This window comes from Dreissena polymorpha, chromosome 8 (genome assembly GCF_020536995.1).
Source record: "Dreissena polymorpha isolate Duluth1 chromosome 8, UMN_Dpol_1.0, whole genome shotgun sequence".
NCBI classification, from domain to species: domain Eukaryota; kingdom Metazoa; phylum Mollusca; class Bivalvia; order Myida; family Dreissenidae; genus Dreissena; species Dreissena polymorpha.
In genome coordinates this window covers 103,016,655-103,033,975 of record NC_068362.1, presented here as the reverse complement: position 1 = coordinate 103,033,975, position 17,321 = coordinate 103,016,655, and the positions used below count along the sequence as shown (strand labels likewise).

General features: G+C 33.5%; 1 protein-coding gene across 1 annotated transcript; it reads right to left on the bottom strand.

The window, feature by feature from the left end:
• Positions 1–10,064: 10,064 nt before the first annotated feature.
• On the bottom strand, positions 10,065–15,075 carry LOC127840782 (putative nuclease HARBI1). The gene is made up of 5 exons (XM_052369193.1): positions 14,962–15,075; positions 14,161–14,215; positions 12,906–13,018; positions 12,564–12,675; positions 10,065–10,096 (listed from the first exon to the last, which is right to left on the bottom strand). Exons 1-5 carry the CDS (start codon positions 15,073–15,075, stop codon positions 10,065–10,067), a joined length of 426 nt encoding a protein of 141 aa, XP_052225153.1.
• Between the last annotated feature and the right edge of the window lie 2,246 nt (positions 15,076–17,321).

Here is a 17,321-nt window from a genome sequence, read left to right as displayed (position 1 = left end):
CTCAAAATATTGACCATACAGCTAAAGCAAATAGTCGGCAGCATACATAGATAAAATACGTGTTTAATTTAAGTGGAGTTATCCTACTTATCAGTACATTGTGCCTTTTTCTAACATACATTTACTCAACCAACCAAACTAAGAAGGCATAAACAAGAACTCACAAAAAATAATCATTATACAGGATTTCATTCACATACAAAATAAAAAACAGCAGCAGTTGACTTTGTTCAGTTAGTTAATGAGGAAAAATACATCAGATGGACGCATACATGTTCGTTTATCTTACTAACAAAGCGGCATGGAAAAAAGCACTTAGTTTTCTTAACACAGATTCACCAGCGGAAGACATGAATTCTATAATTGTTTGCATATTTGATCTGCTTCTGTAATATGAAGGTATATATTGACATTTTTAATCTGTATATAAGTTGCATTTAATAACAACATGGCATTCGTCTTCTAGACGATTACAAACAGTACATATCCTTTGCTCAACAAGTGTAGGGTTGCGCTTAAACCATCGGCCACTATCTATTCTCAGTCTATGAGAGAAAACACGCAACCTAGTGAGGCTAAATCTGTACTTTTAATATTACATAATACTAAAAATGGTTGAAGTTAAAAGGATGCTATATTCCTATAAAAAAGAGCTCTTATAGAGAATACCAATCAGCCGTTCAAATTTTGGATAAATTTATATGTAAGTCTTTGTTTAATAGCTCCAAGAAATACAGCATCGTGACCGACATCCTGGAAATACCAGGCATCGTGAAAACCAGGTGTGCTTAGCAAATAACGTAGAAGAGAACACTAACTTTTTTTAGTTGGGTATCTTTCGAAGTCACTCAACAATGCAAGCTAAACTTGTGTTTTTTATTGAATGTTTTACTATTAGTATGCACTATTTTGACCCAATATTTTATGATGTTATAATATCTACTTGTTTGACAGTTGAGACGCCCAAGTTCGCCGTATATATAATCGTTTTGAGTACTTCTTTTAACACCCAGCAGACTGTTACAAAATTGCAAATGAATACGTTTTATAGCATCGCCCTTGACAAAACCCATTTCAGTAATTAAGAATAGGTGATTTTAGTTTATCAAACACATCTAATATGTGTTTCACATTAATGTCGGTATATTTGTAAATGTATTTGTTCATCTTGAAAAAAGTCTTCACGGCTTGACCAGCTACTGTGCTTTGTGCATCCGAGAACGATCATGCCAAAGCGTGTGGAATCGCTAACCGAATTTTGAAGGAAAATTAATATTCAGATGCCGTGAAGTAAACAAAATAAATTGTGTGTCGCTGCTCATTAACGCAAATATTTATCAATTTAAGTTAAACATAAAATGTTTATATGTTACACAGATTTTGTGTCTATTATATATGAACAGTAATTAATTTGTTTGAGTGTTATTAACTCGTTTCGACACATTTGTAAGATCATGACAAATAGATAAATGCAAAATATGTCTAATCTTATGAATGTTCATTCAACGGGTCTCTTTTACTTTTGTAAAAACCCTTCGCATAGGTTATTATTACATTAGACCTGTTCTGGTGACCGAAGACCTTCGTGGAAGTTACTTGGTAATAAGCATTTACGTCAGCCTCCGTTTGTGTTGTAATGTAACCATTAATCGTTCGTTGTATTTTATGACATGCTATTTTCAAGTATATATTTATAAGTATTTCAGTGCTTAGGGTCAATAAAAATACACTGTTAAACACAGCTATTTCGAAATATTATACCTTACATTAATTTGTTTCTTCTTTGCGTATATAAACGTCACAGGACCGTTATTTTGAATAGTGCCCTGTAAAGATGCGCGCGCATGTAATGGTGCCCGCTAGAATGGTAATTTGTAACATGTGTGCAAGTTTAACATCGAAGAGAATTTGGCTTAATATACTTAGGGTAAATGCACGTTTCGTTTGGCAGGTCACAAGTGTGTAATTTGTTTCGGCGTAGCTGTACTAAGCCAGCTTTTCACCTTACCTGACCTTTGTTAGTGTCCAATAAAATTCAAATAAAATTTCCCGCGGCTAGGTACGAATGAATACACTTCATTTATTCCATTGGCTGATTTGAGTATACCACTAGAACATTGGAAACATATCCGCGTCTTTGTAACACTGTTCTTCTGCATGACATGATTTTATTTCTAATGAAAAGGCTTAATAGATTGAATAGTTTTACACTCAATTCTCGACGTCAATGCAGTTTATGCGTGCACTTTTTATTTTCATAGAATTACCAGCGCAAAAGCGTTTATACATAAAGGCTATGTTCTCATATTTAGTACTTACTTCCATATTCCTGTCAAGCTGTAAACATATAAAAGTATAAAGAGCAGTGGGAGCGAGGCCTCACTTTAATGGATTGCATTTCAACTCGCGAGGTATCGAGTTTATATACAGTTTGCGGCCAGTAAAAAAATCGTTATATAATAAAGACGCTATCCGTGAACTAGGTGACCTGGAATTTTCTTAAGACCAGAAAAATGTTAAATGAAGATATTCAGCAACACAATTATGGTATGTCAATAATAGATTCTTAATGTGTTTTCAACAATGCAATGATAAATATTATTTTTGATTAATTTAACAATAATTATTCCACCATATTGACTAATGTATTAAGCATGGCGCGATGATTCTCGATACTGTTAATAATCGAATCAAATGACAATGCCCTACAAACCACTAAACAGGTTTGTTCGAAGAACGCGCCTATAAATACGGATAATTCGCGTGTGGCCGGTTGACACATATGTTTTAATTTGACTTCCATTCTTCTTTTGGTTTTCTGTTTTGTCTCTAAAGGTTCATGACCAGCAATATGAAATAATGTAAAATAAGCCGAGGAAACTACGCGTAACATCCCGTACTGCGTGTGATGCAGCTTAGAGCTGCACAGAAGAAGACATTCGCTATCCTTGATCTCATTCATTGAACTATCAGCGCCGTATATCTTTTAAAAGATATTTCTTGTCATTATTAATCACATCTTAAAAAATACAAAAATTAAACGCTATCTTTGGGATCAATGTTTTGAAATATGTTGTTTGTTATAAAAGCTTATATTTTTATATGAAATTTATCTCAATATGTGAATTTGTTACGGTGGCACTAAGATGACATCACCGCTCAAAAACAAAAGAAGTCGGGAAAACACAAGTTCTGTTTTTCTGTCTCCAAACAAAAAAATTAACTCGGGGAAACACAAAAAAGTCTGTTTTCACGAGTCAATTTTTTGGGCCCGAGAAAACCGATGTTCTGTTTTCACGAGTTAATTTGTGTTGTTTTTTTTGGAGACGGGAAAACACTATCGCAATATTGTGCGCACAAGATAATCGGCCAATCACAGACGCGGATTATATTGAGGGAACAAGATACTATTTTGTTCCCTCAAAATAATCAGCAACTGAAAACGTCCCTAATATACAGACATTTTAGCAGCGGTCAAGCACAAACTACTTCTAAATTTCAAAGTCAGCTCAAATTCATTGAAATAGCCCCATATGAGTTCATCTCGATTTGTCATTTTCACGTAATTTTAAACAACAGTGAATTTAATGGATGATCTAATGCAATGATCCTGATAAGCCGATTAATTTCAGGGAACAGGATAGTTTTTTGTTTCCTCAATATAATCCGCGTCTGTGATTGACCAATTATCTTGTGCGCACAATATAGCGATTGTGTTTTTCCGTCTCCAAAAAAAAATTAACTCGAGAAAACAGAACATCTGTTTTGTCGAGTCAAAAAAAAAATTAACTCGTGAACACATACTTATTTTGAGTTTCCCAGAGTTAATTTTGTTTTGGAGACTTGAAAACAGAGCTTGTGTTTTCCCGACTTCTTTTCTTTTGGATCGGTGATGTCACCTTAGTGCCACCGTATTTCTCGACATCAATACAGTTTGTGCGTGCACCTTTTATTTTCATAGAATAACCAGCGCAAAAGCGTTTATACATAAAGGCTATGTTCTCATATTTAGAACTTACTTCCATATTCCTGTCAACATGAAAACATGTAAAAATATAAAGAGCAGTGGAAGCGAGGCCTCACTTGAATGGATTGCATTTCAACTCGCGAGGTATCGAGTTTATATACAGGTCATCACCGGAATTTGCGGCAACTAAAATAATCGTTCTATAATAAAGACGTTATCCGTGAACTAGGTGACCTGGACTTTTCTTTAGACCAGAAAAATGTTAAATGAAGATATTCAGCAATATAATTATGGTATGTCAATAATAGATTCGTAATGTGTTTTCAACAATGCAATGATAAATATTATTTTTTATTAATTTAACAATAATTATTCCACCATATTGACTAATGTATGAAGCATGGGCGCGATGATTATCGATACTGTTAATTATCGAATCAAATGGCAATGCCCGACAAACCACTAATTTAGGTTTTTTCAAAGAACGCGCCTATAAATACGGATAATTCGCGTGTGGCCGGTTGACTCATATGTTTTTATTTCACTTCCATTTTGGTTTTCTCTTTTGTTTCTATAGGTTTATGACCAGCAATATGAAATAATGTAAAATAAGCCGCGAAAACTCCGCGTAACATCCCGTACTGCGTGTGATGAAGTATTAGAGCTTCACAAGAAATCATTCGCTCTCCCTGGAGCCGTATTCATCAATAATAAACTCAAACTTGAACTCAAACTCAGACTTTGACTCAGACTTAGACTTACAAAAGACAGACTCAGGATTCGTATTCACGAACGCGTTTGGAAATAGACTGCAATAAGATTGTTTTTTTTTCTGACGTCACGACTAAGCGAGCACTCTAGTAGAGAAAATAGTGTCATAAATTGCAGAAGACATTTTTAATACAAATATATTATACGATGGAGTGTTTGTATGAGGAAAATGTTATGAAGCGTCAGAAGGCTCCAGATTGGACCGAGCCAGCAGAAAATGTGTTGAATGCGCTAGTCCGGGACCACTGGAACCTTCTATTCGGCGAATATAAGGGGATAGGAGCGGAAAAAAATTCGGTAATCAGAAGAAAGAAATGGGACGAGGTTGGAAGCAGGATATCATTGTAAGTTAAATGTTATTTTTGTTATCTGCCTTATATTTTTATATTTCATTTAATAGCATACGATTGGATTTGCTACCGATATCGTTTTTGATAGCGCCGCATAATACACTATGTTTTAGTATGTAAATAGGGGGTATAACCACTAAACAAATTGTAGGCCTACTTACGGAATTCGGATGTGATTGTGAAATGTGTTTTAGTTTCAAACATTTGTTATGAGTATGGTACAGTTGCACGTTCTTTGTTTCCTAAATTCGCACACGTGAATTAATATTTTAGTATTTATAATGAATATTTGTGCAATCACGGATAAATTTACCATTTAAGAAGGACTATTGTTTTATTTTTCATCTCGTACCCTGTTAGATCCGTACCCATGTGTGTTTTATTCGTACCCGTTAACAATCTTCACATTTCTAAATGAACTTTTCCTTTACTACAAGTTTACATCGATTTCTAATACCCTGTATCTCGTTTATATTAAACGAATCAACAGCCATGATGGTAAACATGAAGTGTAGTGTGCACTTCTAATGTATTTACTATAATATCTTCACAGATACCATTGTATTTATTGAAATTTCAGAGAATTCGGGGTCGCAAGAATTGGCGAACAGTGCCGGAAGAAATTCCTAAATTCAAAAGCTCGGTGTAAGTTGTCATAAATTTCTTTTTTTGTTATGCTTTCATCTCGTGTTTGTGTATTTAATTTGTTGAAAAAGTATTAATACATGTAACTTGCAGTTTGTTTCAATATTACTACATGTTGAACCTAATATGCGTTTTCTATGTTGAAAAATTATTATGAATATTAAAAAAATCGACTTTTATCATTTAATGTTACATAAATATTAATTTTCTTTATGTAATTGAAAACATGTGTTAAAAAGATTTGACACTTGTCAATTCATATGATTATTAATTAAACTTCTCCATAAAGTAGATTTGTTTACAGTGCCAATTTCATGGTACACTGATTCAGTCATTACCGGATCGCTAAGGTCTTTATCGGATTACATGTGTATGGTGTTATTTCTTAAAATTTTACCCAGCATTTGTGAAAAATATTGAAAGATATGCACATTTCCAGAAAGGTAATTCATTTCTGCGTTCAATTAGACCGAGTTCATGTAAATCGCCGCACAACTGATGAAATAATGGCTGTTAAAAGGAATGCACCCGATATTCGGGTTATTTTGAGTTGATTACCTTGTTATAAATAAATTTGATAGTGAAAAATATATATTCAGAGAAATCGACTTTTCAATATAAATGATTATTTTACATTCGAAATGATGTTTTTTCTAATAAATATCATAGCCACACGCTAACCACCTGTGAATTGGACATCTTCAATTGAGTTTTTATGTATTTGAGACAATCCCCACATTCATGAATATGTGTCACCAGTTCACCACATGTCCGTTATTCACAAGATCACGAGTTGCAGCTTTCATGCTTATTGTATATGGTACACATCAATTTGGTGCATACATAACATGGCCTTGTTTTGCTTTCCAAAAAAGAAACAGTTGTAAACATTGACACAGGTCAACAACAACATGAATCGACTGAACAATGATAGGCTTTTAACATTAATAAAAGTAAATAAAATTAGTTTGCAATTAACTGTTAACCTATCCGTTACTAACTTCTTCCAATGTGGACATAAAAAAGGTCGGAGAAATGAGGCACCCAACAACAGGCGGTGGCGATGCAGTTCACTTCACATCGTCGATCGAGGTGCTTGCCTCCACGATGCAAGGCCACCCAGTTGTTCAGGGCATAACAGGGGGCGTATACTCAGACGGTAACCATTTATTATTTGAAAATGAAGTTAAGTAATTATTATTCTGCCAAAGGCGGAGGGATATTGTTTTGGCTTGGTACGTCCGTCCTTCTGTCCGTCCTTCCGTCCGTCTGTTTATCTCTTATACATCAAAGTGTCAACCATTTTAGGCTGCAAGGGCTGAGTTTGTTTGAAACCTGAGATATGTTTGGGATGAGTTCCGAGTCTATGTGTCTGACTCTGTTTATTTATAATTATTATTATTTAATATTTTTATTTTATTTTCAAAGCCTTAAACACGTAGATTTTTCATATTTTATATACTAGTATTGCAATAACTGTGTATGACTGTATTGAAATGATGTATCTTTGGCTATCATTATTAATAATTTATTAATATTTTATAGCATTTTATATCTTCTGAGTTGGTGATATATACCGGTAGTCAGTATTATGTAACATGTTCACTGAACTGACTGTTAAAGCGACGCTTTGAAATAATAAATCCACTTTTTTGTAACAAAATGCATTGTCATTTAATGCCACACCTAAAGTAACAACACAAATAAACATAATTATCAACTTATTTTATCTTGTTATTGATCATGTATATTGTTTTTTGTTGTTGTTGCACCACAGACAAGGATTTGGGCACTGGCAACCGTGAGCGATCCGGAACAGAAATGTACATTTAAAAAATACCATATACCAAACCATACATGTCCATAACATTAATTGCAGATTACGCTTCTATTTTAATTTGTGCATTCAATAATAATATATACACACTGAAATAATTTAAATTAACAGTTATTATTGTTTGTATTATAAACTGTTATTACTTTAAAACAAATTTTAAAAAACAACAGCAGCGAAAAAATACAAAAATTCATCTTGTTCGTAATTATAAACAACAAATAACACACAATGCTACAATAACTGTTTTCTTTATCAACAAATAATAACATCATTATTTTTTCCATATTACATAATCTTTGCATTTACTGTTGTCACAGATACATCAAATCTATGCATAATTGTAACTGTACAAATATTATTAATGAGAATAAGTGTATGTGCATAAGTGTTTAACAAACTTATTTGTTTGAATACATTTTTGCTGTCTTTTTTGCAGCTTCTTCATATGCATTACAGAACATAACAGATAGTTTATTTGCGACTTAAGCATATACAGCTCATCGTCAAAAACAATAAATCAATCATAAATACATATACATACACATGCGTCAAACTAACAACAAATGTTTATGCATTTTTACACATAGATGATTTTTGTGAGAATGAAATATTAAAGAGAAAGATAAGGCTCTTAATTGTTAAAGAAAGTTAAGTAAATGATTATGATCCGTTAGTGATTGAGAAAAATAAAATATAGACATTATGCAGTTATAAATTATTTACAAAATCACAATTTTGGGGAAAAAACTATTCTCTCATAAGACTATAAATGTTCGGCTCTAAGTTTAAATGCTTTTATACAAAAATTAGCTAGACGTATCAATACAGATTTTCTAGTCTCATTCAACAATTGTACAAATTTAAACATACTTGGTCTTCTTTTGTAAAAAACAGGTATACATGTATTTCTAATATTATCATATAAAGGACATATAAGAACAAAATGGTACTCATCTTCAATTTCATTCATTGAACAAAATGTACATGTTCTTTCATTTCTTTGAATATTTTGGTGCCTACCAGTTTCTATAAATAGAACATGGGAAGATAATCTCAATTTTGCGATTATGTTTCTAAATTTCGAATTTTCAATTTTGTCTAAATAAATGGATCTTTCAAATATGGGTTTCAATTCTTTGTACAAATATAGTGATAGAGAGTCATTTACATCAATTCGCCATTTTTAAATAAACAAATCTTTTAATCTATTGCGAAACATTATAATAAAGCTGTTAACATTAACCGATTCTGGATATAACCATACGTCATTAAAACCTGACTCTTGCAAGAGTTTCCGAACGTTTGATGTCCATGACTTGGAGTGAGGATTATCACATGATTCTTTAAATTGTTTACGAATAATATTACTTAAAATACAGTTAGAAGATTTTTCGTTGAACAATTTTAAGAAATATTTAACTACTCGCAAATATCGACATATATTCATCGCGTATCTCCCTACTTCGGCATACAAAGCATTTGAATTAGTAGAAGCTTTTACACTTAAAAGCCATTTACAGAATTTTCGTTGGACACGCTCAATATTTTCGGCTTAAGTAAACCCCCATACCTCGCTTCCAAACAAACAAATTACAAACAAGTGAGAGTGCCATAACAGCCAGCTGTGAAGGACACAATGGTAAATAAATAGATTATCATATGTATGCAAACCATGTGTGTACATCACAATGAACACAGTATACAATATAATAGAGATTTACCCATATTAAAAACCAAAACAAAACAAAAGAAATAAACTTTAAACATTTTGTTCGAAAATTTACGCCGTGACTATCATAACACATAAACTCAAGTATAGTATAATAACATAAGTTGTCCATTTTATTGCATTGGAAACATAACTGGAGTTAATTATGCCCCCTGTCGAAGAAGAGGCGGTACATTGCTTTGCACATGTCGGTCGGTCTGTCGGTCGGTCGGTCGGTCCGTCCACCAGGTGGTCTCCGGATGATAACTCAAAAATCTTAGGCCTAGGATCATGAAACTGCATAGGTACATTGATCATGACTCGCAGATGGTCTCTAATGATCTTGAGGTCACAAGGTCAAAGGTCAAGGTCACTGTGACCCAAAATAGTAAAATGGTTTCCGGATGATTATTCAAGAACGCTTATGCCTAGGATCATGAAACTTGATAGGTACACTGGCCATGACTGGCAGATGACCCCTATTGATTTTCAGGTCACTAGGTCAAAGGTCAAGGTCACAGTGACAAAAAACATATTTACAAAATGGCTGTCACTATAACTGAGAGCCCATATAGGGGGCATGCATGTTTTACAAACAGCCCTTGTTAATTTTGATTTTTAAAGTGTCTCATTTTTCGTTGTAATTTCAGATTCCGCAAGGAATGTCAGTAAAGGCGTGAAGCGAAAAGAAAGTAAGTTTTGGATATGTTTAAATATATAATTCAAGTTGTCCATACCAAATTTTACCATTTACCACTAAAAAGGTCATCAATTTGAAACTTAATACTATGGTGGCTCTATAACAGCTCTATAGTAGTCTGTAATAACAGGTATTAAGAGGACACTTTAAAAGTAGGAAACTTTCATTGATGGAATACCAGTTCTTAAAACTAGATTGACAATACCATCTGAGAAAGCAAGCACTGTATGTTACTATTTAGTATGCAAGAAATAGCATGCATACTTTGAAATATAACTAGCATTAAACATGTCAACATTAAGTACTAATGAATAAATTATACAATATGTAAAGATTTAAACATTTGAATGTCATAACATGAGAAAAAGTCCATTTATCGGGGCTTGACACTAATTTTTACAGATTGACGTACACAGGGAACCCTGCCTATTAAAATAAGAGCAAAATCCTTGGAAAAACTGGTGTCTCCACCTAAATTTGGGGGTCTCTGGTTCCTGGGACACTGTTAGTGTCGAGGCCTTTTTATCAAAATTACACGTTATAACCTTTTTTCAGCATTCACAAAGAAGGCCGACAAAAGATTGTCCAGCAATACATTAACAACATTGACTACTGCAAACATGGAAAAGGACATTGAAAAGTTGAATCTTGAAATATACAAATTAATTGTAGAAATTGAAAAAATCCAAATGGAAAAAACATTGCTGCATTTAAAAATAAAAAATGAAGACCAATATTCCTTATGTTTACTGGCAAAAACATTATACTATAATGGCAAAGTTTTCAACAGCATGTAGATATTGCATATCACTCACCAAAACAGGTTTGGCATACCGAGGAAAATAAGAACCTATCCACATGTGCTTTTAGTACAGGTATTCAAATGAAACATACAAATGTGTTTAGGGTCAATATGTTACCAAGTGTTCTAACTCCGACATGCGATATATTAGATTTATGCCCCTTTTTGTATTAAAATTAACAAATATTGTTTTTTGTGCAACTACTCCATTACTCTATTTCTAATATAGAAATATGATTATGTGTCCTTTTGTTCTTATAAAATTCCAGTCAATGATCGTGTGCATGGAAGAAATGTTGGTTAAATATTAAATTGGTCATTGTATTATGTTACTGAAAGATAAAGTAGATTCTATATTCAAAGAGGCATTTTAGTTGAATGCTTGGGACACTCCTTGATATTATTCGCTGACAAGATATAATTCATTGATGATAATAACATTTGTCATGGACTGAATGAAATTCCAGAATAATCATAGATACAAATATGTGAATTTAAAATAAGTCATCAACAATTGATATACCTGTTATTTTAAAAATGTTTTTTTTACAAAGTTCTACCCAATGAAATTTGAAAAACTCATGAATATAATAGACAGATGAACAAATTTTTGGTTTATTATACATTAGTTTAACAAAAATGGAATGCTTGTTTGCATTGTTATATCCATCAATAATGAAGATGTGTTAATGCGTGCTTTAACAAAGTTTAAAAAAACATGACATTTATTTATTGCACAATCACATTTTGTAATAGCCATATTTAGCGTATACGTTGTCTTTTGCAAGTTCACATATCCTTAATATGTTGTTCAGAATTATCCTAAAAAATGCCCTGGTTATGTAATTAAATGTCGCGAGCAACCATACCCACTGTCACCAATCAATAGTCCATCGTGTTGACCTTGAAAATTTTAATATAAAGTTCATTAATTTTATTACACTGGGTTTTTAATTTGATATTAAAATGTAATTAAAGATAACATATGTAACAGTTAAATTTATTTCCACTTGTTATACCCCAATTACCATTGGTAATGGGGGCTATATAGAAGTCACTTTGTCGGTCGGTCTGTCTGTCCGTAAACTTGTCCGGGCCATAACTATGTCGTTCATTGTGAGATTTATAAATAATCTGCACATTTGCTTGATCCATTGGATGGTGTATAGTGCGAAAGAATGACATCGATATCTCAAAGGTAAAGGTCACACGTTGAGGTCAAAGGTCAAAAATAGCCTTAATGAGCTTGTCCAGGCCATAACTATGTTGTCCATTTTTAGATTTTAAATACATTTGTTCACAATTTATTAGAGGGTGTATTGCGCGAAAGAATTATGTCGATATCTCCAAGGTCAAGGACACACTTTGAGGTCAAAGGTAAAGATGGCCATAAATGAGCTTGTCCGTGCCATTACTATGTCTTTTAATGTGAGATTTTTAAATCATTTGGAATATTTGTTCGCCATCATTGGACGGTGTGTCCCGCGAAAGAATGATGTCGATATCTCAAAGGTCAATGTCTAACTTTGAGGTCAAAAATGGTCATAAATGATAATGGCATAATAATTCTTAAAAATCACCATAAATTAGCTTCTCTTATTTTGTGAAGAAATATTCTGTCAATGTAGCGTAAGGGAGTATATGTAAGTTCTGTGACAAAGTTCTAGTTTATCTTAGAGCAAGTGTTGAATGTTATTTTAGTGAATTGATGCCCATTAAATCTTTTCCTATATTGAAACTATAAATTGTGTTCACTTGTATTCGTAATTGTCAGAAAACCTACCATTCTCAAACCGCCGTTTCAGTTCACAATTTCGCCAAAACCTGGCATCATGTGTCCTCCCTGGCCAACTGGCACTGAAATTCTTTATTCGGTAGCTTGCATCACACACAGCCTGTTAACAGGAAACATGAAGTATTACACTAAGGAAAATAAGACAAATTTTTGTTTTGTATATTTTTTCTTGGGTATTTGATAAAATGCTGATGACATGTTTTTTATTTTGCAAATGGCAAACCGGTAAAATTAACATTCAGTTGTTTCATTAAATATGTGTGATAAAACTAAAGTTGTATCAAAGAAAAGCGATTACATTTAGCATTGCACATAACTGTTAAGCCATACCTGAACGTTGATAGTGGGAACACCCTTTCGCCCTATGCAGTCTTCCACATGGTCTACCGGCTTCTTGATATGCACATGTGTACAATCCATGCACCCCAAAGTACTTGGAAAACCTGAAAGTTAATCATTTAACACTGACAAATTGTTTGGAAAACTTACAATATTTATAAGTTAATAGATATTGGTTTAAATGGATTAATTAAGTGCATTATATTGAATGAAAGATATGCCTTATGTCAGAAATTATGCAATATGCTGATGTGTCTCAACTTGATAATCAAATTCAATGTCATTTACTATTGATTGAAAATGCAATAATATGTTCATGTGAGAATAAAATATTATTTATGTTGTTGAGTGTTTTTATTAATTTACAAATAAAGTGCATTTCAACAATTCAATTGCCATCAACAAATGCAAATTTTACAGCATTGGTCGCAAAAATACATTTTGTATTGGAACTCAATTACAACATAGACAGACAGACGGACAGATGCACATATGGATTCAGGTGTACCCTATATCTTATTAACAGGGTGTATAATATACAAATTATTTGTAGCACCTTTTTTAAATTGATAAGTATTAATTAACATCGGAAATAAATATTTTATTCCCATTTCATAAACATTAAATTCCCGTTACATAAAACAGCAAGAATAAAAAGAGGCATAATTTAGATTAAAAATATTCGGGGAAAGAAGTAACACGATGTCTTTTCGAACCATCGACCAGTCGGTGCAAAAAATTTACTTGCACCGATGCGCTACCAACTGCGTCATGGCATTGCATCTTTCATTGGCATATATATATATTACACCTCAGAGATATTGGTCCATCTATATCTATATGACCGGTTTCAGTCTGTAAAATGCGGTAGAGGAATCTAGTAGTATATGGACCGGTCACTATTTTTTGTATATGGACCGTTCGGGGTTGCACACCACTTAATGTGCACTGTGTTGAAGCGTTTTATTAAACAGCATTGAAACTAATTCAGCAGTATAACGAGTTAAAAAAAATAATTTAGAATAAACGACACGCTGACCTCAATGCCAACGTTAACATCCTATGTTTATAACAATAAAGTCAAAACGATATTCACTTCCATTTTTTATTCTTTCATCCCCGAATCGAAACTTATTTTAAATCACACTATTTTATTGTATTCCTATCGAAGTTAACATTATGCATGATGAACACACAATCCGAAATACGTTTGGCATTCGTTCGATGCCTTACACAAAGAACTAACTGTTAAAAAACACCACGTCCGATATATCCTTAACATCCAGGGAATTTAGCTCCAACTGGAATGTTTCGTCAGAGAAACTACGTCACACGATATACGTCATCGTTTGCGCATTCAGTTGCATGCACAATAAAAGTACGGAAAGCCGGTACAACACTGTACAATGATACAGGGGACACTCTTCGGTGTAATATAAGAAATAGTAAACTCCACTTCGGTCCCAATGGCATCATAGTGACCAGCCAGGCAGCCAAAAACTGTATATGGACCTCAGCCTACGGCTTCGGTCCATATACGGTTTGTGGCTGCCTGGCTGGTCACTATAATGCCATAGGGACCTCAGTGGGGTTTACTATTTCTTATATATATATCTATAGGTTAATTCCTACATCTATACATATATTTAAAATAGTAATGAAGTCAAAACTTATGCGAAGTAAATGAATTGTAAACGATTTAAAACAGGTTTCCCTACTTAGAAAAGATCCATAATTATAGTTAATGTCACATGAAAATATGTTATTACCTTTTGCATTCACTCAACAAGTATTATCCATAAAATTAGGGCAAGTTAACGTTCGTCAAGTTTGGAGATTATTTTCACGAAGACATCAAACAAACGCGGTGAATTATGAATTTGACAGTTGTTTACAATAAATGAGAAAACATGCAAAATGCAAACATCGCATTTATTCTTACGAACCAGCGATGACACCAAGTTCTTGTTTGGCACGAACGGCGTCCCCACCAGCTGGAAACATGACAAATTCCGGCACTCTAGAAGCCAAAATGTCAATGGCTTACCGTTGCCTGCGACAGGCCAGTGCTGTCTCCCACAGTTAGTTGGAGGTCGCCACTGGCCACGTACCTGAGGAAGGTACATACTGCCAGGGCGACCGGAACCGGCAGGCTCCGCATAGTGTTGCGACTTAATTCATCCTTGCAAAGATCACAAAATACTACAATCACCGGTCGTGTGAAACGAAATCGTTTGTACAGTTCTATATCACGATACATTTCCAACGGGTTTGACCGATCCAAAAACACTCTTTCCACTCTAATATTATGATTACGCAAGTAGCGTCGTGCGGCGGCCATTTTCTAAAGTTAACGCGCAAACGACGTTACGTCATTACGTTAGTCAAAACATTGCAGACTAAGCATTTGAGACTTATCTTACTGAGTCTGAGTCTAAAACTTACCATTTTATTTTTCGTGAATAAAGTTGTGTAAGGCTGAGTCTGAGTCTGAGTCAGAAACTGGTGCTGAGTCTAAGCTCTGAGACTTACGTACATTGGTAAATACGGTTCCAGATCTCATTCATTGAACTTTCAACGCCAAATATCTTTTTTTAAAGATATTTCTTGTTGTTAAAATACAAAACATAAATGCTATATTTAGGATCAATGTTTTGAAATATGTTGTTTGTAATAAAAGCTTATATTTTTATATAAATGTATCTCAATATGTGAAATTCTTTACAATTAAAATGATTTTTTTATAAAGAAGCGCATTTTCCCGTGTCCAACTTTGCAGGGAGACAACTCGCGTACAAAGATAACACCGTACATATTATTTATAGTCACGATTCGTTTGGCCACGAGTGTGTGTTTTTTATTATAAATCACATCTTACAAAATACGAACATAAAATGCTATATTTGGGATCAATGTTTTGCAACATGTTGTCTGTGATATAAGCAGTTATCTCTACATAAAATGTATCTCATTATGTAAAATGATTTACAATAAAAAATGAATTTTGTATACAGAAGCGAATTTTTCCGTGTCCAATTTTCGCAGGGAGACAACTCGCGCACAACAATAATACCGTACATATTATAAACAGTAACTGATAAATATTTATGAAATTTACATTGTGTTATTTATTTTTATTCCTATTGACATTCATCTGCACAAAAATGTTCGGTATAATATAAGAATTAGAAAACCTCAGGCCAAATGGTAGAATAGTGACCAGCCAGACAGCCTTCGGCTTCGATCCATACAATATTTGAGGCTGCCTGGCCATAGGGCCCGCAGTGAGGTTTTCTATTTCTTAAAAAGTTAAAAACCGTTAATTTAGGTTTGGCGTGAGAAAAAAATGTTAGTTCATTTTACAAGGTCAGCCTCGTAATCGAATTTTAAATAATGAGATGTGATTTAGAAATTTCGGGAATAAAAAGGGTCTATTATATAGCGCACGTACTTCTCACTATGATCTCAAATTTTTGTACTAGCAAGAAGCTTAGAGTTTACTTGACTAACGAGTAACCGCATTTAATACACACGACGTATTAGCTGATATTCATAAACATAAAGATGTGTTACTCTTAAAATTCACGAGCACAGAATAAAGCACAAAATACCACCATGAAAATTTCGTTTAAGTTCGGATTTTCCGGAAATTCATATGGTATGTTCTGTGAAGGTCAAGTAATCTGGACAATTGCTTTCTAATTGATCGTAACATACAAGCTATATCCGTTCCATGCTAATTCTGACAACGAATGTCGATTCCATTTAGATTTCTCATCAGTTGTTAATCAGAAATACACATGTATATCTTTTAGTAACACGTTCAACTCGCTTGATCAAATGGTTCCCTAAAAAGTCTGCATAGCTTATGGAAAACGTAAGTTGATGTCGTGCGTTGGCGTTTTACAAACGCGCTAGCGCATTTTGTTTATTTTACCCTGGTTTTTAGCATAGGTGCAACGCACCTATGCTTAAGGTATAAGCTACATTTCGAAAACCGACATGGAATGGTTGACCATTATGAAGCCTTACCTGATCAAAAATCAGACGAAATATCTATTTAATATAGTATATGGTAATTCTTACAATTTTTTTTTGAAACGTTTTTCTAACGTTTTCTTCCAAGAATATTGCTGACACCGTTTTTAATGAATTTTTCTAAGACCGTTTTACGTGAAAAAACCTTCTAAGAAACTAAAACAAATTTCGTTCGTAAAACAATTCTGTTCTTGTTGATAGTATCCTCACACCTAATTTCTATTTCCTTTGCTTACTGTTCTGGGAGAGACCAAATGTTAACATAACTGAATTCATAAAGCCCTGGTTAAGGATATGTAACATTTCATCGGTTAATTATAAATAGAAACTAACATATTCTCAGCAGGAAGTGGGTCATAAAGCACTTTT